Below are 18,415 nucleotides of genomic sequence, written 5' to 3' on the forward strand. Positions count from 1 at the left end.
GAGGTTAGATTGGGATGAGTATAGGCTGCTGGGGATGAGATTTGGATGAGTATAGGCTGCTGGGGGTGAGGTTGGGATGAGTGTAGGCTGGTAGAGGTTATAATAAGATGGGTAAAAGTTCGTAGGGGTGAGAATGGTGTTTGTTCGTCCATCTGTTCTGTCACACCAGGGACATCTTCACCATCAGCTGAACTGCCAGGGACTTCATCGCTGTCGGCTGATAGAGTCTCAGAAGACAGAGCGTTCAGGAGATCATCTTCAGACTGCAACTTGGAGAGGGCTCCTTGTGCAAGACAGTAAGATGTCAGACTAACCTTATCGTCAGATCCTAGAAGGGCAGCAAATGATGTTCTGTTGATGTCGCTATGATGACTGGAATTCTTCTGTAAATTTCAGTCCCGTGGTCCAATTGACAGTGTTGTTGTCAGCTAGCCAGACAATGAGCCCGTCTTTCACAAATTTCCACAATTTAAGATATTAGTTTCTAGATACGTGTCGATTTCGTATTGACTGAAGACGCCCTGAACGAGGTCAAACGTCAATATTGTGAGTTTGTTGGAACCGTTTACCCAGTCTACTAATCACAGTAACACTGAACACAGTGGACTGCATGATAACTTTGCCACTTTCAACATGGCGATAGCTCCAGGGCAAGTTTATACAGAAACAATTAATGAAATCATCCAAATCATTGCTGTATGATGAGAAGTATCAGTCAGAAATGATGGTCCAGAGATATTACTTTACCGTCCTTGACCGCCATATAGCTGGAATATTGCTGAGTGCGGCGTAAAACTAAAACTAAACAAATTACAGACCTTGAAGGAGGTAAAATCGCACACGACACCGTTTGTGTTGAGCGCTGCTGCGTGCGGCATCTACAACTGGTGTTTTACAGACATGTTTGATGTCAACACTTACCAATTTTTAAAACCTTGGTACTAACGTTTATATTTCAAGAGCCCCAATTTTTAAGGGTAACATGAATATATATTCAGACCAGCCCGCCTCCATAAAATAGGTCATCGCCCTGCTGTGTGGGCAACTGAATCCCGGCAATCTGTTTTTGTCTCAGGAGGCGACTGACTGAGGGGGTCAGGCTCAATTGCTCAATTTACAGTGCGTCAACATTTCACATGATATATATCAGATATATTGTTTGATCCCTGGTGGAATATATGCTGAAAGTCATACAACTGCAGTGTTGTTGATGCAAGCAAACCATCGTAGGTGGGGGGGGGGGGGGGGGGGTGTAGCCGTTTAACATCTCAGTGTCGATCGTCAGCAATGTCCTTACTTTCTTTAAACAAGAAGCTAAAGATGGTTTCATGTTTCCCGTTCGAGGTTCTAGGCAGCAGGCAGCAACATTAATAACATTCTCCGCTTCCCTATTTAATGAAGTTAATTCGACCTGCTGTTTGTGTCATTTGACCTCCCGGGTCATGCATATGTAGAGTAGCTCAGTTCAAGCTGAACAAGCTGTTGTGGATAAAACGTTCGATTCCCCACATGGAAACAAAGTGTGGGAAAATAAAGCTCATGTCATGCCGCTTTATAAAAAAGGAGATAAATCTAGTTGTAGTAATTACCGACCCATTTCTTTAATCAGTTGTTTAGGAAAAATCTTTGAAAGAGTTGTCATGAAGCATATGTCTAATTATTTTCTGGACAATAGATTGTTATACAAATATCAGTCCGGATTTCAAGTAGGCCATTCTACGACTCATCAGTTAATAGAACTTCATAACAATATTTGCTCAGCTCTAGATAGACGTGAAGACTATTGCATGGTGTTTTGTGATGTTTCAAAGGCCTTTGACAGAGTGTGGCACCGAGGATTACGGCATAAATTAATAAGCTACGGTATAGGTGAAGAATTACTTAAATGGATACACTGTTACATCAGTGGCAGGACTCAAAAGGTGTTTTTTAAATGGTTCATTATCAAATCCCAAATCTCTTGCAGCCGGGGTACCCCAGGGATCAGTCCTGGGCCCCTTTCTGTTTATAGTATATGTTAATGATATTGCCGATGAACTAGATTGTGCTGCACGCTTGTTCGCAGATGATACATCAATTGGATTTTCATCTATCAATCACAGGCTTATGCAAGAGACACTCAATAAGAACCTACAATATTTATCGTGCTTGGCAAAACGTTGGCTTGTGATATACAATCCCAACAAAACAGAAGCTATACTTTTCAGTCTTAAGAATAATAATACAATTCTAAATTTAGAATTTGAAACTCAGTGTGTACGTTTGGAAAAATCTCATAAACATCTTGGAGTAACATTTTCTTCTGATTGTAAATGGAACACACATATTGATAACATTGTAAAAACAACGTCCTTGATGGTTTCATCAATGAGAAAATGAAAGTTTATGTTAAACAGAGACACTCTTAATAAGATTTATATTGTATTCATAAGACCACATCTTGAATATGCTTGTGAATTGTGGGATGGTTGTTCGGTAGATTTAACCGATAAAATTGAAAAAGTTCAGTTTGAGGCCGCCAGGATAGTTACTGGTTTACCAAAATATGCCACTAGAGATACTCTGATATATGAAACAGGTTGGCAAATGTTAAAAGAAAGAAGAAGATGTCGTAAACTGTCTTTATTCTATAATGTATACAACAAAATGCTCCATCCTACCTTTGTGATCGTATGCTGCAAACTGTTGAATCTAGGACAAATTATAATCTTAGAAACATTCGTGATCTTTCCCTGTACTATTCCCGCACAAATCTCTACAGTCAATCATTTTTCCCATCATCTGCACAACTTTGGAATGATCTCCCTTTATATGTTAGAGAATCAGTTTCCCTTAAAAGTTTTAAATCGCATATAAGCTCTCGTAAGTCAAAAGCACCAGGATATTTCTCATTTGGTAATAGAAAACTCAATGTAATTCATACCCAGCTAAGATTTTCAAATAGTAGATTAAATAGTGATCTATATAGGATCGGTCTCATAGAGAACCCCGAATGTAATTGTAAATTTACCTGTGAAAATTATCAACATTATTTTATGGAATGTTCTTTGTATTCTGTTATCAGACAGGAAATGTTTCAAAATATTAGCAGAATTTGTAACATTAAAGCACCAACAAACCTAGACGTACTATTAAATGGCAGTGCAGATCTTCCATATAGTGACAATATTCACATTTTTAAAGAAGTTCAAAAATATATATCAAATTCTAAAAGGTTCAGTGATTGGATATAATGTGTATGATCTAAATAATTCATGTATTCATTGTATTGTATATATCATTTTGTATATATCTTTCTATCCCTGTACATATAGTTTGTTTCACTTTTGCATGTAAGCACTGTAAATAGGAGAGGGTTTCAATAAGTTGGCATAACTTGTACCCAATCCATTCTCTTGAATAAATATGTTTAAATCAAATCAAACAAAGTGTGAAGCCCATAACAATTCAAGCAGAAATGCTTTCAAATAATGATGAACTTTTCTTTCCACATTGTACAGAATGAGCATGTGTGAGACAATCCGTTTTCAATCAGCAAGCTTTATACTGAAAGAACACAAAGTTTTAAAATGTCCTCATGGGTGAGTGTTCTTTAGAAACAATTATCATGTACATACATTCTATATTTCAGTTTTTCAGTTTTTGTATCAAATCATGACATGTTCAAAGCAAGGGTGATACGTTTAGGAATCTGGATGGGAAAATATTCAAATGCCCTTCTCAGCTTGAAAGTTAAGGGCCTCTGGTAAACTAATACATCTGAATGAACTCGCGCTGCAGATAATCCAGAGTGAGGATGGGATCGTATTTGTCGGAACCATCCAGACTTTTGATGATGGTGTCATCATCAGGGTTGACAAAAAACGCGAGGGACTGTCGGTACTGGCGTTTCTTCACTTCCGATTCAGGAATCAGGACTCGGTGTTTCTGAAAATAGGAAACATTCATGACATACTTGACACACCTATGAAACTAATTTGCTTTTCTGCACCCGTTCGACTTGTGTTTGGATTCTCTATGAAAAGCAGCAATATTGGTTGAGTCGTGACCAAGAACCCATTCAAACACTGTTGACACAGATAACCACACGGAGTATTTCTATATTGTCAGTGCAGATCAGTGGGTGGTACTAAACCAGCAGTGTCATGCAAGTGAGTGAGTTAGTGCGGGTTTTACGCCCCTTTTAGCAACATTCCATCAATATCACGGCAGGGGACACCAGAAATGGGCTTCACACTTAGTACTCATGTGGGGAATCGAACCCGGGTCTTGGACGTGACGAGTAAACGTTTAACCACTAGGCTATCCCCCTTCCCCCTTTGTTTGCTTCAACAACACTGCAGCTGTATCACTACGAGCATATAATTCACCATGGCGTGACTAGGCTACCGAACCGTCCCAGTGCCACGCTGTTTAACGTTTATATGCGTTACTATTTACGCCCAGTCACTTATTAATTCCTATCTTGTGGTTTTAGTATGATGTCAAAAACCTATAAAAACTTCATTTCGTTTATGTCCCAACTGATGTCAAGAGTTCTTCATGAAATAAATTCAAAAATGACTATTGTCCAAGGTTTTATCCGATTCAAACTTAGGATCGATCGACAGATGCAATGGTTAATCCAATTTACCTTTACCAAATAAGATGACATACGTAAATTCAATTGAAGTTTGATTGAAGTTTGTTATTCAAGGTCACGCAATTATTCCGTGGCTATGTGAAGAGCGTCATATATATGATTTGATGTTGTTGGATATCTATCTAGTTGGATTTAGTTTTGGGTATTTCATCAAGGTTAAGCATTCAATAAATTTGGATAACATTTCAATATTTGAGGCATCAGTGACAGAAACTTGCCATTCCCACTTGTAATAATATCAAAACAAGAAAAAGTGTCAAGGGTCCGACTCTAAACTACAGGGTTTATCTGGTCAACTTTATCCATGAATGTCTTATTTGATAAGCTTGATCCTAAAACGAGCTTCAGAATGGACGTAGGTTTTTGTTCAGATAATGATTCTGAGTAGAGTGTTCAAAAAGGTTAAAATCGGAATAATATCAGAATGAAGTCAACAATGCCCGTTGAAATTAAATACAACTGTTGACACGGGGACATACTGAAAGCAACATACATAATTGGCTAAATTGAAATTTACTTCACTCGTCAAGGATAAAATGAGTTATTTATGTCCAAGTAGAAGCCAACAACAAGTCTGTAGGCAACACTGCTCCCTGTCATGACGAAAGAGTGTGCGTGTAGGATCCAAACTGCGTCACAGACCTTGAGTTATGTGACATCAGCAATTGGAATATATGTTTGTTTTTTAATGAAGCGCTCAACAATGTTTCAGCTATATGGCGGTGACAATCGGAATGTATAATCTCAAGCAAACAACAATCATAAAGTTAAATTTCACGAGCGTACTTCGAGTAGAAATTAAGGTTACTCGCTCCGGCGCCCTGATCCTCAAAGGGTTCGTAACGTTACGACTTATCGTAGCTCCATACTTTATCATAGGCTTACGAATGGCATAGTGCTACGAACGTTTTGTGGATGAGTCACCTGGCCTTGTACAATGTTAAGTCACTGCTCACTGTGGCTTTAAGCTGATCTGCAGTCCATCGCTGCATCAGGTCACCAATGATGACCACGATGGCGCCGGGGATGGGCTTTGCCGGCACATACACATCATCAGTGTTCATCACCTGAAACATGTCATACCACATATATGTCATCAATATTCATTACCTGAAACATGTCATATAGTATACATATCATCAGTGTTCATCACCTGAAACATGTCATACAGTATACGTGTCATCAGTGTTTATCACTTGAAACATGTCATACCACATACATGTCATCAGTGTTAATCATCTGAAACATGTCATACCCATACATGTCATCAGTGTTCATCACCTGAAACATGTCATACCACATACATGTCATCAGTGTTCATCACCTGAAACATGTCATACCACATACATGTCATCAGTGTTCATCACCTGAAACATGTCATAACACATGCATGTCATCAGTGTTCATCACCTGAAACATATTATACACACATAAACCGAAACTGACACATCTCCTCTTAGCAAATACTTATGGAAACGTTTTGTCAATTGTATTCGTGTCGTTTTTTGTCCAGAAACACATTAAGAACCTTACCTCTAAGCCTCCAATGTCGTCCTGGAACAGCAGTGTTATTGTCCCATAGTCGGTGTGCTGTCCAAAGCGAGCTTGACCTGGCTTCACGGCTGTAGATACAGAATTGGAAAGTCTTTATAGTTTATTAGATTGCATATGTGCTCATTATGAGAATTGTTGATTAGATGGTTTTTCATTATTCACATCACATCACAACCCAACCTCATACCCCACATCTTACACATCTTCCCCACAGTGAACCTGACCTGGCTTCACGACTGCTGATGGAGAATTCGAAAGTCTTTGTAGTTTATTAGAATAATTATATGCTCATTTCAGAGAACTGTCCATTTGAAATTACAATTACATTATTGTCAAAATCCACATCCTAACAAAAGAATATATGTATTGTTTTAAATGTTATCTGGAAACAATAAAGTTTCGTATCATTCTAAAATATCACAAGAACATTTCTAGATAAATTAAAGTTACGCGTTCCTAGCTGGTTTCACCAACCAACTGTACCTGGCTTCAGCGCTGTAACTCACTCACTCACTCACTCACCCATCCACTCACTCACCCACCCACTCACTCACTCACTCACTCACCAACCCACTCACTCATTCACTCACTCACAATATTCCAAATGAATATGAAATGATCATGAAAACTTACGTCCAGTTAGAGGAGGGTAGTAGTTGCTTCTGAGAGTGGTGGTGTTCCCCTTCCTGCCCATCTGACGGTGGCAATCGCGGAGGAAGTTGCGATCCTTAAACACGAGAACTCGACCTCAGACACAGTCACGGGAATCTAAATAAATATTTTCCCGAAGCATACATATTCACATGCACCAGGTGACTTCACGTTCAGCTTGCCAAAATTCACGTTATGTTGATCAGTATTATACGTCTTTACAGTATATTCTAAGCTCTATTCTAACTGTTGTTGGTTGTTGATTGTTTAACGCCGCCCTCGGCGATTTGTAAATAATCGACTCTGGATCAGACAATGCAGTGACCAACAACATGAGCATTTGGGATACGATGCCATGTGTCAACCAACTTAGAGAGCCTGACCACCTGATCCCGTTAGTCACCTCTTAAGAGAAGCATTGTTTGCTGAAGGCCAATTCTATCCCGGATCTCCAGGGCTACATCTTTATGGGACGCTCAGACAGACGTTATACGTTTCTTGCTCAAGCGTTGTTTGATCGTGGCTCCAAACCTCAAGGTCACACGCTAGTCTGTCTGACCGTCCCTGAACCACATTATTTTCCCTTTCTCCCAACCCTTTGTGCAATGCAAAAAAGCCTTAATCGAAACAAGCTCCTTCCAATTCAAATCGAGCTATTTGTTTCTATTTATATATTTATAAATTCTCAGAGACTAGACTATTCAGAGTCAGTCTAGCCTTAATGAAGCATGTCTAGATTTCCTCAGGTTCAGGAATATAGGAAGGGCTATCAAATGGTTTTGAGCCTAAAACACTTCTGATACGTGCATGATAAAAATAACTGTATGGTATTGAAGAATATTGACGTAATATTGACATGCACATGTCGCTCGTTTCCGGTTACGTGACATCTAATCACATGTACCCCTAATGAAACGGCAGAAATGGATAAGTTTGAGTAGAGAGCAGTGTTTGGTCCTCGAGGGCCACCCGGCGAAACACACTGAACAGCGATTGACAGTAGTACGAGTAGCCTTAACTTCTTGACCTCATGAATCTATATACTATGGATATCCTACCTGGAGTTTAAGACCGATAGACAGGACATGAATCTATATACTATGGATACCATACCTGGAGTTTAAGACCGATAGACAGGACATGAATCTATATACTATGGATACCATACCTGGAGTTTAAGAACGATAGACAGGACATGAATCTATATACTATGGATACCATACCTGGAGTTTAAGAACGATAGACAGGACATGAATCTATCTATATACTATGGATACCATACCTGGAGTTTAAGACCGATAGACAGGACATGAATCTATATACTATGGATACCATACCTGGAGTTTAAGACCGATAGACAGGACATGAATCTATATACTATGGATACCATACCTGGAGTTTAAGAACGATAGACAGGACATGAATCTATATACTATGGATACCATACCTGGAGTTTAAGACCGATAGACAGGACATGAATCTATATACTATGGATACCATACCTGGAGTTTAAGAACGATAGACAGGACATGAATCTATATACTATGGATATCATACCTGGAGTTTAAGACCGATAGACAGGACATGAATCTATATACTATGGATACCATACCTGGAGTTTAAGAACGATAGACAGGACATGAATCTATACACTATGGATATCATACCTGGAGTTTAAGACCGATAGACAGGACATGAATCTATATACTATGGATACCCTACCTGGAGTTTAAGAACGATAGACAGGACATGAATCTATATACTATGGATACCATACCTGGAGTTTAAGACCGATAGACAGGACATGAATCTATATACTATGGATATCATACCTGGAGTTTAAGAACGATAGACAGGACATGAATCTATATACTATGGATACCCTACCTGGAGCTTAAGACCGATAGACAGGACATCGAGGACTCTCTCTGATAGTTGTATGACGTCGTCGAAGAAGGGGAAGGTAGTTGACTTAAATTCGGGAAGATCCGCCAGCCACGCCTGTGTGAGACTAAACATATATTGTTGCACTGGTGGTGCTGTGTGGCCTTGTCCCCAGGTCACTAATAGGTAGAGGTTAAGCATTGTTGGTCACAGAGAGTCCTTGGATGGGTGACCTCTTTGGGGGGCTATTTACATGAGCAGATTTTGCTTTTTAACCAATCAAGATTTCTTTGGAAAGAAAAATACGTTTAAACTACAGAGTGTCCTTGGATGGGTGACTTCTTTGGAGGGCTATTTACATGAGCAGATTTTTTTTACCAATCAAGATTTCTTTGGAAATAAAAATACGTTTAAGCTACAGAGAGTCCTTGGATGGATGACCGTGTTTGGCAGCTTGACTCCTAAGAGTTTCCAGGACTTCAGTCCTGTCCCAGAACGAAACACACGTGACACATTTTGTCAAGCCTTCGGCAAGTGGATTTGTTCAAAATTGCCACTAATCAACCATCAGTAAATGGGTACCCGATGGAATAAGCCACATGACTGCACAATGTGCATGCACAGGTGCGTTGATACCCGTGCTTTGTAAGTGTTAGTTTAGGAAACTAGACAATAAAGATAGTTTCTTGCATTTCAGTGAAAAGGAGTTTGTTTTTAATACTCTACGATCACACGGACGCTCACCCAAGGACTCTAATATAAAGGATTGTTGTTTGTTGTTTCATAAATTGGTAATGAAATATGGCATGTTGTTCCCATAAAAGACAACACAAGCTTTCATTGACTGACACCTAACGTATGACAGTTTGACAGATTCCCAAGAAACAGCCGGAAGAGTGGCAACTATAGCCCAGAACAAGTAAATAAATGACGAAAACTAGTGACTGAAAGCATGAGCAAATATCCAAACCACCGGAATACGGCTATACGCGATCCGCCGAACCAGGATCCGCCGATCGTATATAGCCACCTTAAAATACATACTGACGATAAACAATTAAAGTACCCCATCATCCTTTGCTGTAAAGTTGAACGCTTCCTTGAAATCCGCAACGGGGTTCTTGATATTCCCCCCTTAGGTAAATAAAACAAGATTAAAATACTCGTTTAAAAAGTAATTTATAAAATATTTCATTGTGTGGTAGTAAAGCCTGAAGCGTAAGAATTTAAATCCTGTGTGAAGACCACTGGCACTGCCATTGCACAGTGTACGAAATGTACGCTGGTACTGTGGTCCCTGACAAGTAAAAATTCATCAGGACCACTAAATGATAAGTTTGCAGTGGTCGTGGTGGCCAGTGAATTCTGTATTGATAGCTAAGTAAATCCACGAATGTTTTTTTTGACCAGTGAAATACAGACAGGACCATTAATTATTGTCCATTCACTGGTCCTGCGTCTAATGGGACATTTTGAAAGGTTTCTTTCCCATATGATACAGGCCATGTTGGAGCGGACGCTCAGTTAGCGGATCCTGATACAGCACACCCACCCTATTACATGCACGCTTGTTATTTGGTTTTAATGTGTGCAGGACCGTGTTATATTGTCAAAACATTGAAACAAACTTCAACACATTGGACATGATTAAATGGAGGGTGAACATTTCCAAAAATAAAAGTGCATGAACATTAGTGAGTAATGCTCACTATCAAATTATTTCGAGTCAAATAGGCAATAGTAATTATACGTTAGTAATTGAGTACTCAACCCATGATCACAATAACTGCTGTTTGTAAAGAACATAATGTTTCCATGTGTTAAGTTACCTGCGTGTCTCGTGTCATATGCAGATTATGGCAGTGATCATGAACATAAGAATTTGTCCACTATTGTAATACATGATAATTCTAACTCTATTAATCCACAGATCATCTCAAAACAGTTTATTACATTGTGGTCTAAGGCGACGTCATTTCTATTTTGACCAAGAAACTTCAGAATATTAAACATCCATGTATATGCATACGGATGGCTATTCTTAATGAACTCACTTTTCGCTCTCTAAGGCAATGTAGCCATGAAAACAATCCTGATGGTTTTGAAGAAACTTCATCTTTTCTTCCATTGGTTGATCAAAGAAGGATTTGGACACCGCGAACATAGCATCGACCTGGAATAACAACAGCACATTAATTGACCTTGAATAACAATTGTATTGTAATCAAACTTGAATATCAATTACATTTTATTATAGCATGAACGATCACCCGATCTACGCAATTGGGAAATGATGACATGTGTCAACCAAGTCAGTGAGCCTGACCACCCGTTCCCGTTAGTCGCCTCTAACGACAAGCATGGGTTACTGAAGATCAATTCTAACCGAATCTTGCACAAGGCTCTAAGGAAAAAGGTAATAGTTTAAATGATAATTTCTAAAAAATTATAAATAACAGACTGGGGTCCTTAGATGTACTGTCCGCTCATCTAGACTTGCCTCTTTAAAGGATAGACTTACCATACATGCAAAGCTTAGCACTCCTAAACAGCCTTGGAGCAAGACAACATATGAAGGGAAGCTGAGCCAACTATCCTCTCCTCAAAAGGACATACACAGGTGTATTTTCACGAATTTAATCTGGTAAATTTAACTTCAACAATTCAATGTAATTCATGATCAGTTGTAGTCAAATTTGCACAGTATAAAAGATAAAATGTCTGTCAACACGTATAGCTTATAAACAGATCAATAAGAGAAGGCGTCTGTTCCCATTTGGGCGCTGTCTTCAATCCCACCATGAACCCTATTGAAGTGGACATTGGTACTTACTGCGTGTAATTAGGGGAGTTAGCCAACATGAAATAAAATGAAACATATATAGCTTATAAGCTACGTCACCAGATTATTACAATCCTTCCTAAGACCAATCTACAACCATCCAACCTGATAAATGCCGAAAAACAACCTATCATAGACCTAAGCAATGACAAGGATATCACCATTGTCCCGGCCCGGCAAGGGCAAGGCCACATTTCATCCTGAAATCACCAGAATTCCACTATATGGTCAAAATGATCCTCCAAGACCCCACCACCTACCGCAAGATCAAGAAAGGCCCTACTACAAAACTGCAAAAACGCCAGAAGTTGTCATATATAAAGTATAACCTTTCCTTTTGCTCATCGACTTCCAAAATGACAGTCAAACAGGTCGTTCTACACATAACCAAGATTTCAAAAGCGCCATACAGCTTTAACTCAGATAACTTCTTTGAGAGGCATTTAGAATTTTGGGGCAGTAAGGAAGGATAACCATATATGGATGAACAACTTAACGTCGCTCTCACAGCAATAAGGAAGTTGTTCATCCATATATGGTTATCCATCCTTTAACTCAGATGTTTGTTTGACCGATGCAGTTTTCTTTTTTCAATTGTACCATACGTTCCCAAGTGATTTTGTTTTTCTCATTTCAAACAATTGACTTGTTTCTGCGTGTATTCATGACTGATGCCACCTGTGAGGCGCGATACGCCCAACTTTCCGAGAATACCAAGTATTATCACTTTTTATTAGGATTCGTACACACATTCTTATGTCAAAATGGACATCCTATAATCGACTGCCCTTTGCAATGCTTTTTTGTGGTTATGGAAAGAGCTACAAAATATTTTTCGATTCGGTGTCTCATTTTCTATTGTAAAGTAAATCTGATTGCTTGGAATGCGAGTATAGCTTTATAACGGTATATACAGTGGGTATTGTTGCATTCGTCCTGTGACGAATTTGGTGTGTTGACTTCGTTACATCCCTTTCCTTATATATAGAACCGGTGAAGATCCGGGTTAGAATTGATCTTCAGTAACCCATGCAAACCAAATCACATGTTTCATTGGCCATATTGGAAGCGTGACCTACTTTCACGAATCTCATATTATCCTCTCTATTTAAAACTTGCAAAATATATTTGGTTACTGGTTCCACTGACAACTGATATAAAATAACGTTTTGGTGTGTTATTTAGTTACACTGGATAAAACAAACTAACATTGATGTCGTAAATAGCTTTGGTGCAATTGTGATGTGTGATAGGCTACCAGGCCTCGACTGGTCACTTCGAAGCGCTCTTAAAATACCACAGTATGTCGTGGTTGTCTGGATACACTTGATTCACGTTTCCGACATCGTTTCCGATCGTAATATATAAGGCACTGTTTGATTGGTCAATTATTGGCGCCGTAATACGAATTTTGCTAATCAAATTGAAGCTTTCTCAAGCCCCTTTCTATGACGTTATCCCAAGCACGCCACACGTCAACAGCGACTCGACGTTCTGTCGACAAGAACGACACTAAAAGGTACGTTAAGAGTATAAAGTTATTGAATTGTTGTTAAATAAAAGGTCTAGAATACAAATATGAACTTTTAAACATGTTTACAATAATATGAATCACAAATATAAGCAAGTAATTATCTCTCAAAACGTGAGACGCGTCTATTTTACTAGAAGGGGTGATGCAAAGGGAGATTACTCTAAATTATTTTATTTACATTCTTCAAAAAGCTCAACAATATACCTAAAATATTATTTTCGAATTCAAATGACATTCTTGAATGGGCCCTTCCAAATTATGATTTATAAACTGTTAGGCTTGTATACTCTGCAGAAGACAGATTGAGTTATACTGTTTGTTTCAGCTTGCTGTCTTGTTGAAGCCTGACTAGTGCAGCGTCGTACTGTACAGTTTTTGCTACAAGTCAGGGTTCCCACAGGCATGGCAGGCCAAAATTCCCTGACTTTTCCCTGACTATTCCCTGACAAGTATAGATTTTTCCCTGACCATTTAAGTGTAAAAACTGGCATTCTTCCTCCCTTTCAGTCAGTCCTAACCACCCTGTTAAGATATTTCCTTCACACATATCATAAATACACACAATATTTGTTAATTTATTACATTAACCAAAACATTGATATTTGTGATGAAGAACATTTTCCTGGACTCTTCTGCCACAATGTTACATAATACTATTAGAAACATTTGACAGTGACCATCAAATATATATTCTCAGGTGAAGTCAGTAATATATCATCTGAAAACTTTGTATTTTTATATTAAAGGCTTTTGACAAAGAGCATAAATGTGAAACTAATGATTTAATTGAATTTTTTCATTCAAAGTCAGGAACACATTTCTTCATTATCACAAAATGTTGTAATTATCAAAGAAAGAATAAACATGCAAGATGTAACTTTACATTCAGTACAACCATGACAACTAGATTATAAACATCATTAAACCACTTTCAATTTTGTGGATAAACAGCAAATGTCAGAACATAGGGCATATTATAAACCTATGCTGTACATGTGTGATGGATGATGACACTGTATGAATATACTCATTGCAAGTGTGATGGATGATGACACTGTGTGAATATACTCATTACATGTGTGATGGATGATGTCACTGTATGAATATACTCATTGCAAGTGTGAGGGATGATGACACTGTGTGAATATACTCATTGCAAGTGTGATGGATGATGACACTGTATCAGTGTGATGGGTGATGAATGAGATGGGTGACACTGTATCAATATCCACATCAGACAAGTTACTCAGAAGTGGGTGCTATATTTCACCAAATGGTGCTGACAATATCACTCAGTCAGATAAACACGTCAGATAAACACGGTACCCCAATCTTCCTCGTCAATTACAAGATGCGTATCTTCGGTTTGAAAGTTACTGATAGGTATCAGTGAAATCTCTCCCACTAACCCTGCAGCGTTTGCTAATAGACACGAGGTCACAACCTAGATAACAAGTACAAGGTGCAAGGTAACTCCAGACATATATGTTATTCACTCGCTATACTTTAACGGACAAAACGTCTTAGATTTACAGTAAAGGATGACGGTTCTGTATCAATATACACATTCCACGCGGGGATACATACCGGCACAGTGTCAATATACATATTATAAGTGATGGATGGCAGCAGTTTACCAATATACACATTACACAAGAGGGCCATTCAAAGAAAGTTAGCTGATTAAATCTTGCATTCGGCCCCATCATCGAGCAGATCCACTCGTGTCTAAGGGGGTAACTTTTAATGGCAAAACTATCGGCGCAATTAGGTTTCCCCGTCGACCAAAACATTTCGACATGGTCCACAATACATTAGAAATAGAAACAGGATATGCTGTTTACCTTTCTTTGTTCAATGCCATGATTAATCAGGTACAGAAAGCCTATTGTACTAAAGGCATCATATATCTCCTCGGCCGTGGTCTCCAGGACGTCACTCGTCACGGACTTGGGGTCGGTAACATTCAGTCCGTACTTCTGGAAGTCAACAATTGGGATAGCAGACGCCGCCATAGTCGCACGATTAGCCTACCTACGAAACACTCACCCACGTCACGTGACAGACACGTAACCTTTTACTGACCTGTATTTATGCTGTTCAAAACAAGGAGGGGCTATTCAGAATAACTTAGCATTTTCAATGTTACAGGAGATATTAATTTCTGAGTATGGTTGTGTGATAATAACTATCGAATTGAGAACACGTAACAGCCAGTAGTGAAGTATGACAGCAGATGACCGTCGTTGAACTGTAAGGTCAACAGGTGTAAAATAGGGATAAACTGGTAACTTTCAAACGGTTTGTCCAACATTCATTCAGTTGAGGAGGTGTACTGCCTGCTAATGGCGTTTCGGGGGAAACCCTCTCACTTCTCTTGCATCGCTTGGTTAAGTTTAACCAACGTGGTTGGCGGCCTATGACGTTGCTTAAAGAGTCTTCACTCAGTGAGCGAGTGAGTGAGTGAGAGTGAGTGAGTGTGAGTGAGTGAGTGAGTGAGTGAATAATTACCCCACTGGAGAAATACAGGAACGCAAGTACAAAACTGACAAAACATCCATGATTATTTTAAGAACGAATAATGTCCGGTTCCCTCAAGTCAGACGTTTACAATTCATATATTAGTCATATGTTGACAGCAGTGCGTGGGATACAGCAGAGGTTTTGCAGCGTTTATCAAGCAATCGATCTCATCAGGGTTCACCCGTATGTGCGAGGATTGGTCAGACTGTATCTTGTCCATGGGCAATGTTTCATAGAGTAAGACTCAGTAGATCAGTTACCAACAGATGCTGCTGTGAAATACGCAATGCCATTTAGAAAGTGGTCAAATGTAACGTATTTCATAGCTTTCGGCCGTGGGAGCCGTGCCAATTAACACTTATCAGAGGGGTACACAAAGTCCGCAGTCTAGACTACCAGTTGTCCGACTTCCATTTTTAGTGGAAGCTGCGGTGGCTGAGCGGTCTAGGCGTCTGACTTTGTGTGCTGGCGATTAGGTGCCTGACTCAGAGGGTGTGGGTTCGAACCCCGGATGGGACTCAACCCAACGAAACTACAAGAATCTGTGTTTTACAAAGAAAGTGTAATCCCAAATATAACATATGTTACAGATGTTGCTGACCATGAAAATAGCAGTTTTGACAATGTCACATTCCTAGAAAATGCAAAGATATAACAGTGAATGCAGATGGGGAACATGTCTCATGTCTCAATTCATAGCTGACACTCACAAGATCATGGAAAGATACAAACGGAGAATATATATTTATAGGACATCAGGGTAAAGTGGTTGATTATTGTGTGGCTTCAACTTAGTAAACGTAACAAAATCACGTGACACCACGTGACCACGTGACCACCCAAGCACCTGCAGCACCAACTCGGGGCCCTGGTGGGATGACAGGGTGAGTTTGCTAAAATATTGACACAGTTAGTTAGGAAATCTGACTTGCGATCTATTAACTGCTATCCAGACTCAGTTTTATTACGGAAGTATTAAACAATCTTGCACCACCAACAGTCCGTACCACATCTGCGGTGTATCTGCGAGAACGGAACCGTGCAAGACGTCCAGCTATAGTCCGTTTGATGTCATTTGAGACCGATGAATGTTGAAACTTATCTCAGTTTAGAAATTGCCCCATATTTAAGAAATTGTTTAACAAAATTTAGATGCGGTAAATTTAAACTTAGTTCTGAGACCGGTAGATATAACAATGTCCCTTATTATTCAAGAGTCTGTCCTTTTTGCTACAAAAATAATCTTAATTTAATTGAAGATGATATACATGTTTTACTTTGTTGTAAAGCCTACCTAGATATAAGGAATAAGTTTCTGGGTAAATATTTGAAACATCCTATTTCACAACACAGTTTTATAAACATAATGACTTCAACACACATAAATGTTATAAATAATTTGTGCCTATTTTTATATAATGTTGGGAAAATAAGAGACTCTCAGGTTTTATGTAAAACCAGGGATAATATACAACGTTATATAGTCTCCTTGGTAAAACGCATTTAACTTCTTATCATATTTATGAATGTATTTGGGGCCAGTGGCCTATTACTGAACAAAATGTCTGTCTGTCTGTCTGAGACCGATGAATTGTTCACTAACACAAAATCTAATAAATGGAACAAAACCAAACTTTGCGCAGTCACTCTGATGATTTGTCACATAATTGTGGACACCCGAATAAAAAAGATCTTTATCAGACAATCATTATTTTGTTATCACTTTTCTCTATTTCCTACGAAGGAGGTACACTTGCTGGTAGAACAGCCAAGTGTGCAAGTTGTACGTGTGAAATTGAAATTTCACTGCACACGCTTGTTGGTTACCTGACTGTTCTGCCCTCAAGTGGTTCCCCCTTCGTAACAAACAGCTTAAAGTGACAACAAAATAATGATCGCAGGAACGTATCAACCTTCAGAGGTCTTAATGAGGCGCAGTTGACAGGCTTGCATCAACGAAAAAGGTTCATAGAATCGCTAGTGATCCTGTAAACATTCTTGTAGACCCCTTCTGTGATGTGGTTTAAGTGTGTGACAAGTGACAAGTATATTTTTGCATTTGCGGCCTCATGGCCCATAGTGCTAAGATACAAAAATCATCCTACAGTGAGCAAGACATATTGATATACAATGCAAGACTACTTAACATGATACATTTCTTTTGAGGAACAATGTGATCTTCTTTATAAGAACAGAGTATGTTGTTGACATCAATGAGACAAATTTATCATGGGATGGATTGTCATAATAGTATGGTGGCATTTTGCATATGCAAGATGCGTTATGGACTCTTGATCGTTCCTGTACCTTGACAAAATTGTCAGTCAATGTAATAACATTTCATTCGCAGCAACTTTCAATTCGCTGACTGTGTGTGCTGTTTGTGTGCCCAAATAACTCTGTACCAGACAAATCACCGACCCTAACCACTGTGGCACAATACCCAATCGGTATTCTAACCCACAGACCCGTGAAGGTCCGGGTTGAAATGTGCCTTCAGTAACCCATGCTTGTCGTAAGAGGCGACTAACGGGATCGGGTGGTCAGGCTCGCTGACTTGGTTGACATATGTCATCGGTTCCCAAAAGTGCAGATCGATGCCCATGCTGTTGATCACTGGGTTGTCTGGTCCAGACTCGATTATTTACAGACCGCCGCCATATAGCTGGAATATTGCTGAGTGCGGCGTAAAACTAAACTCACTCACTCATTCACCTAACCCACAGCATAGGTTTCTGGCGTGTCATAGGGAAGCAACTCTGCACAGATATTTGCGGAGCCTTAG

The 18,415-nt window shown here is 39.2% G+C and overlaps 1 protein-coding gene across 2 annotated transcripts; it reads right to left on the reverse strand.

Annotated features, from left to right (window-relative positions):
• Window positions 1–3,625: 3,625 nt before the first annotated feature.
• On the reverse strand, window positions 3,626–15,180 carry LOC124253547 (proline hydroxylase buaE-like). Of its 2 annotated transcripts, XM_046687350.1 has the most exons (8): window positions 14,952–15,179; window positions 10,786–10,904; window positions 9,798–9,864; window positions 8,735–8,848; window positions 6,830–6,923; window positions 6,176–6,264; window positions 5,599–5,709; window positions 3,626–3,927 (listed from the first exon to the last, which is right to left on the reverse strand). In XM_046687350.1, the coding sequence occupies exons 1-8, from the start codon at window positions 15,120–15,122 to the stop codon at window positions 3,751–3,753; spliced, it is 942 nt and encodes a 313-aa protein (XP_046543306.1). In that variant the 5' UTR covers window positions 15,123–15,179; the 3' UTR covers window positions 3,626–3,750. The 2 variants fall into 2 exon arrangements, with proteins under 2 accessions (XP_046543306.1, XP_046543307.1); XM_046687351.1 differs by lacking the exon at window positions 9,798–9,864 and having other exon boundaries at window positions 8,735–8,858; window positions 14,952–15,180.
• Window positions 15,181–18,415: the final 3,235 nt, after the last annotated feature.

This window comes from Haliotis rubra, unplaced genomic scaffold, assembly GCF_003918875.1.
Source record: "Haliotis rubra isolate DU_JTF1 unplaced genomic scaffold, ASM391887v1 Scf544, whole genome shotgun sequence".
NCBI classification, from domain to species: Eukaryota; Metazoa; Mollusca; class Gastropoda; order Lepetellida; family Haliotidae; genus Haliotis; species Haliotis rubra.

Excerpts from the sequence above, each read along its gene's own strand:
- LOC124253547 (XM_046687350.1), bottom strand. The coding sequence starts at position 15,122 with ATGGCGGCGTCTGCTATCCCAATTGTTGACTTCCAGAAGTACGGACTG. Across the intron at positions 8,849-9,797 it reads TTACAGCAAAGGATGATGGG|GCGTGGCTGGCGGATCTTCC; the intron begins GTACTTTAATTG and ends AGTCTCACACAG. Across the intron at positions 6,265-6,829 it reads CTACCCTCCTCTAACTGGAC|CCGTGAAGCCAGGTCAAGCT; the intron begins GTAAGTTTTCAT and ends CTGTATCTACAG.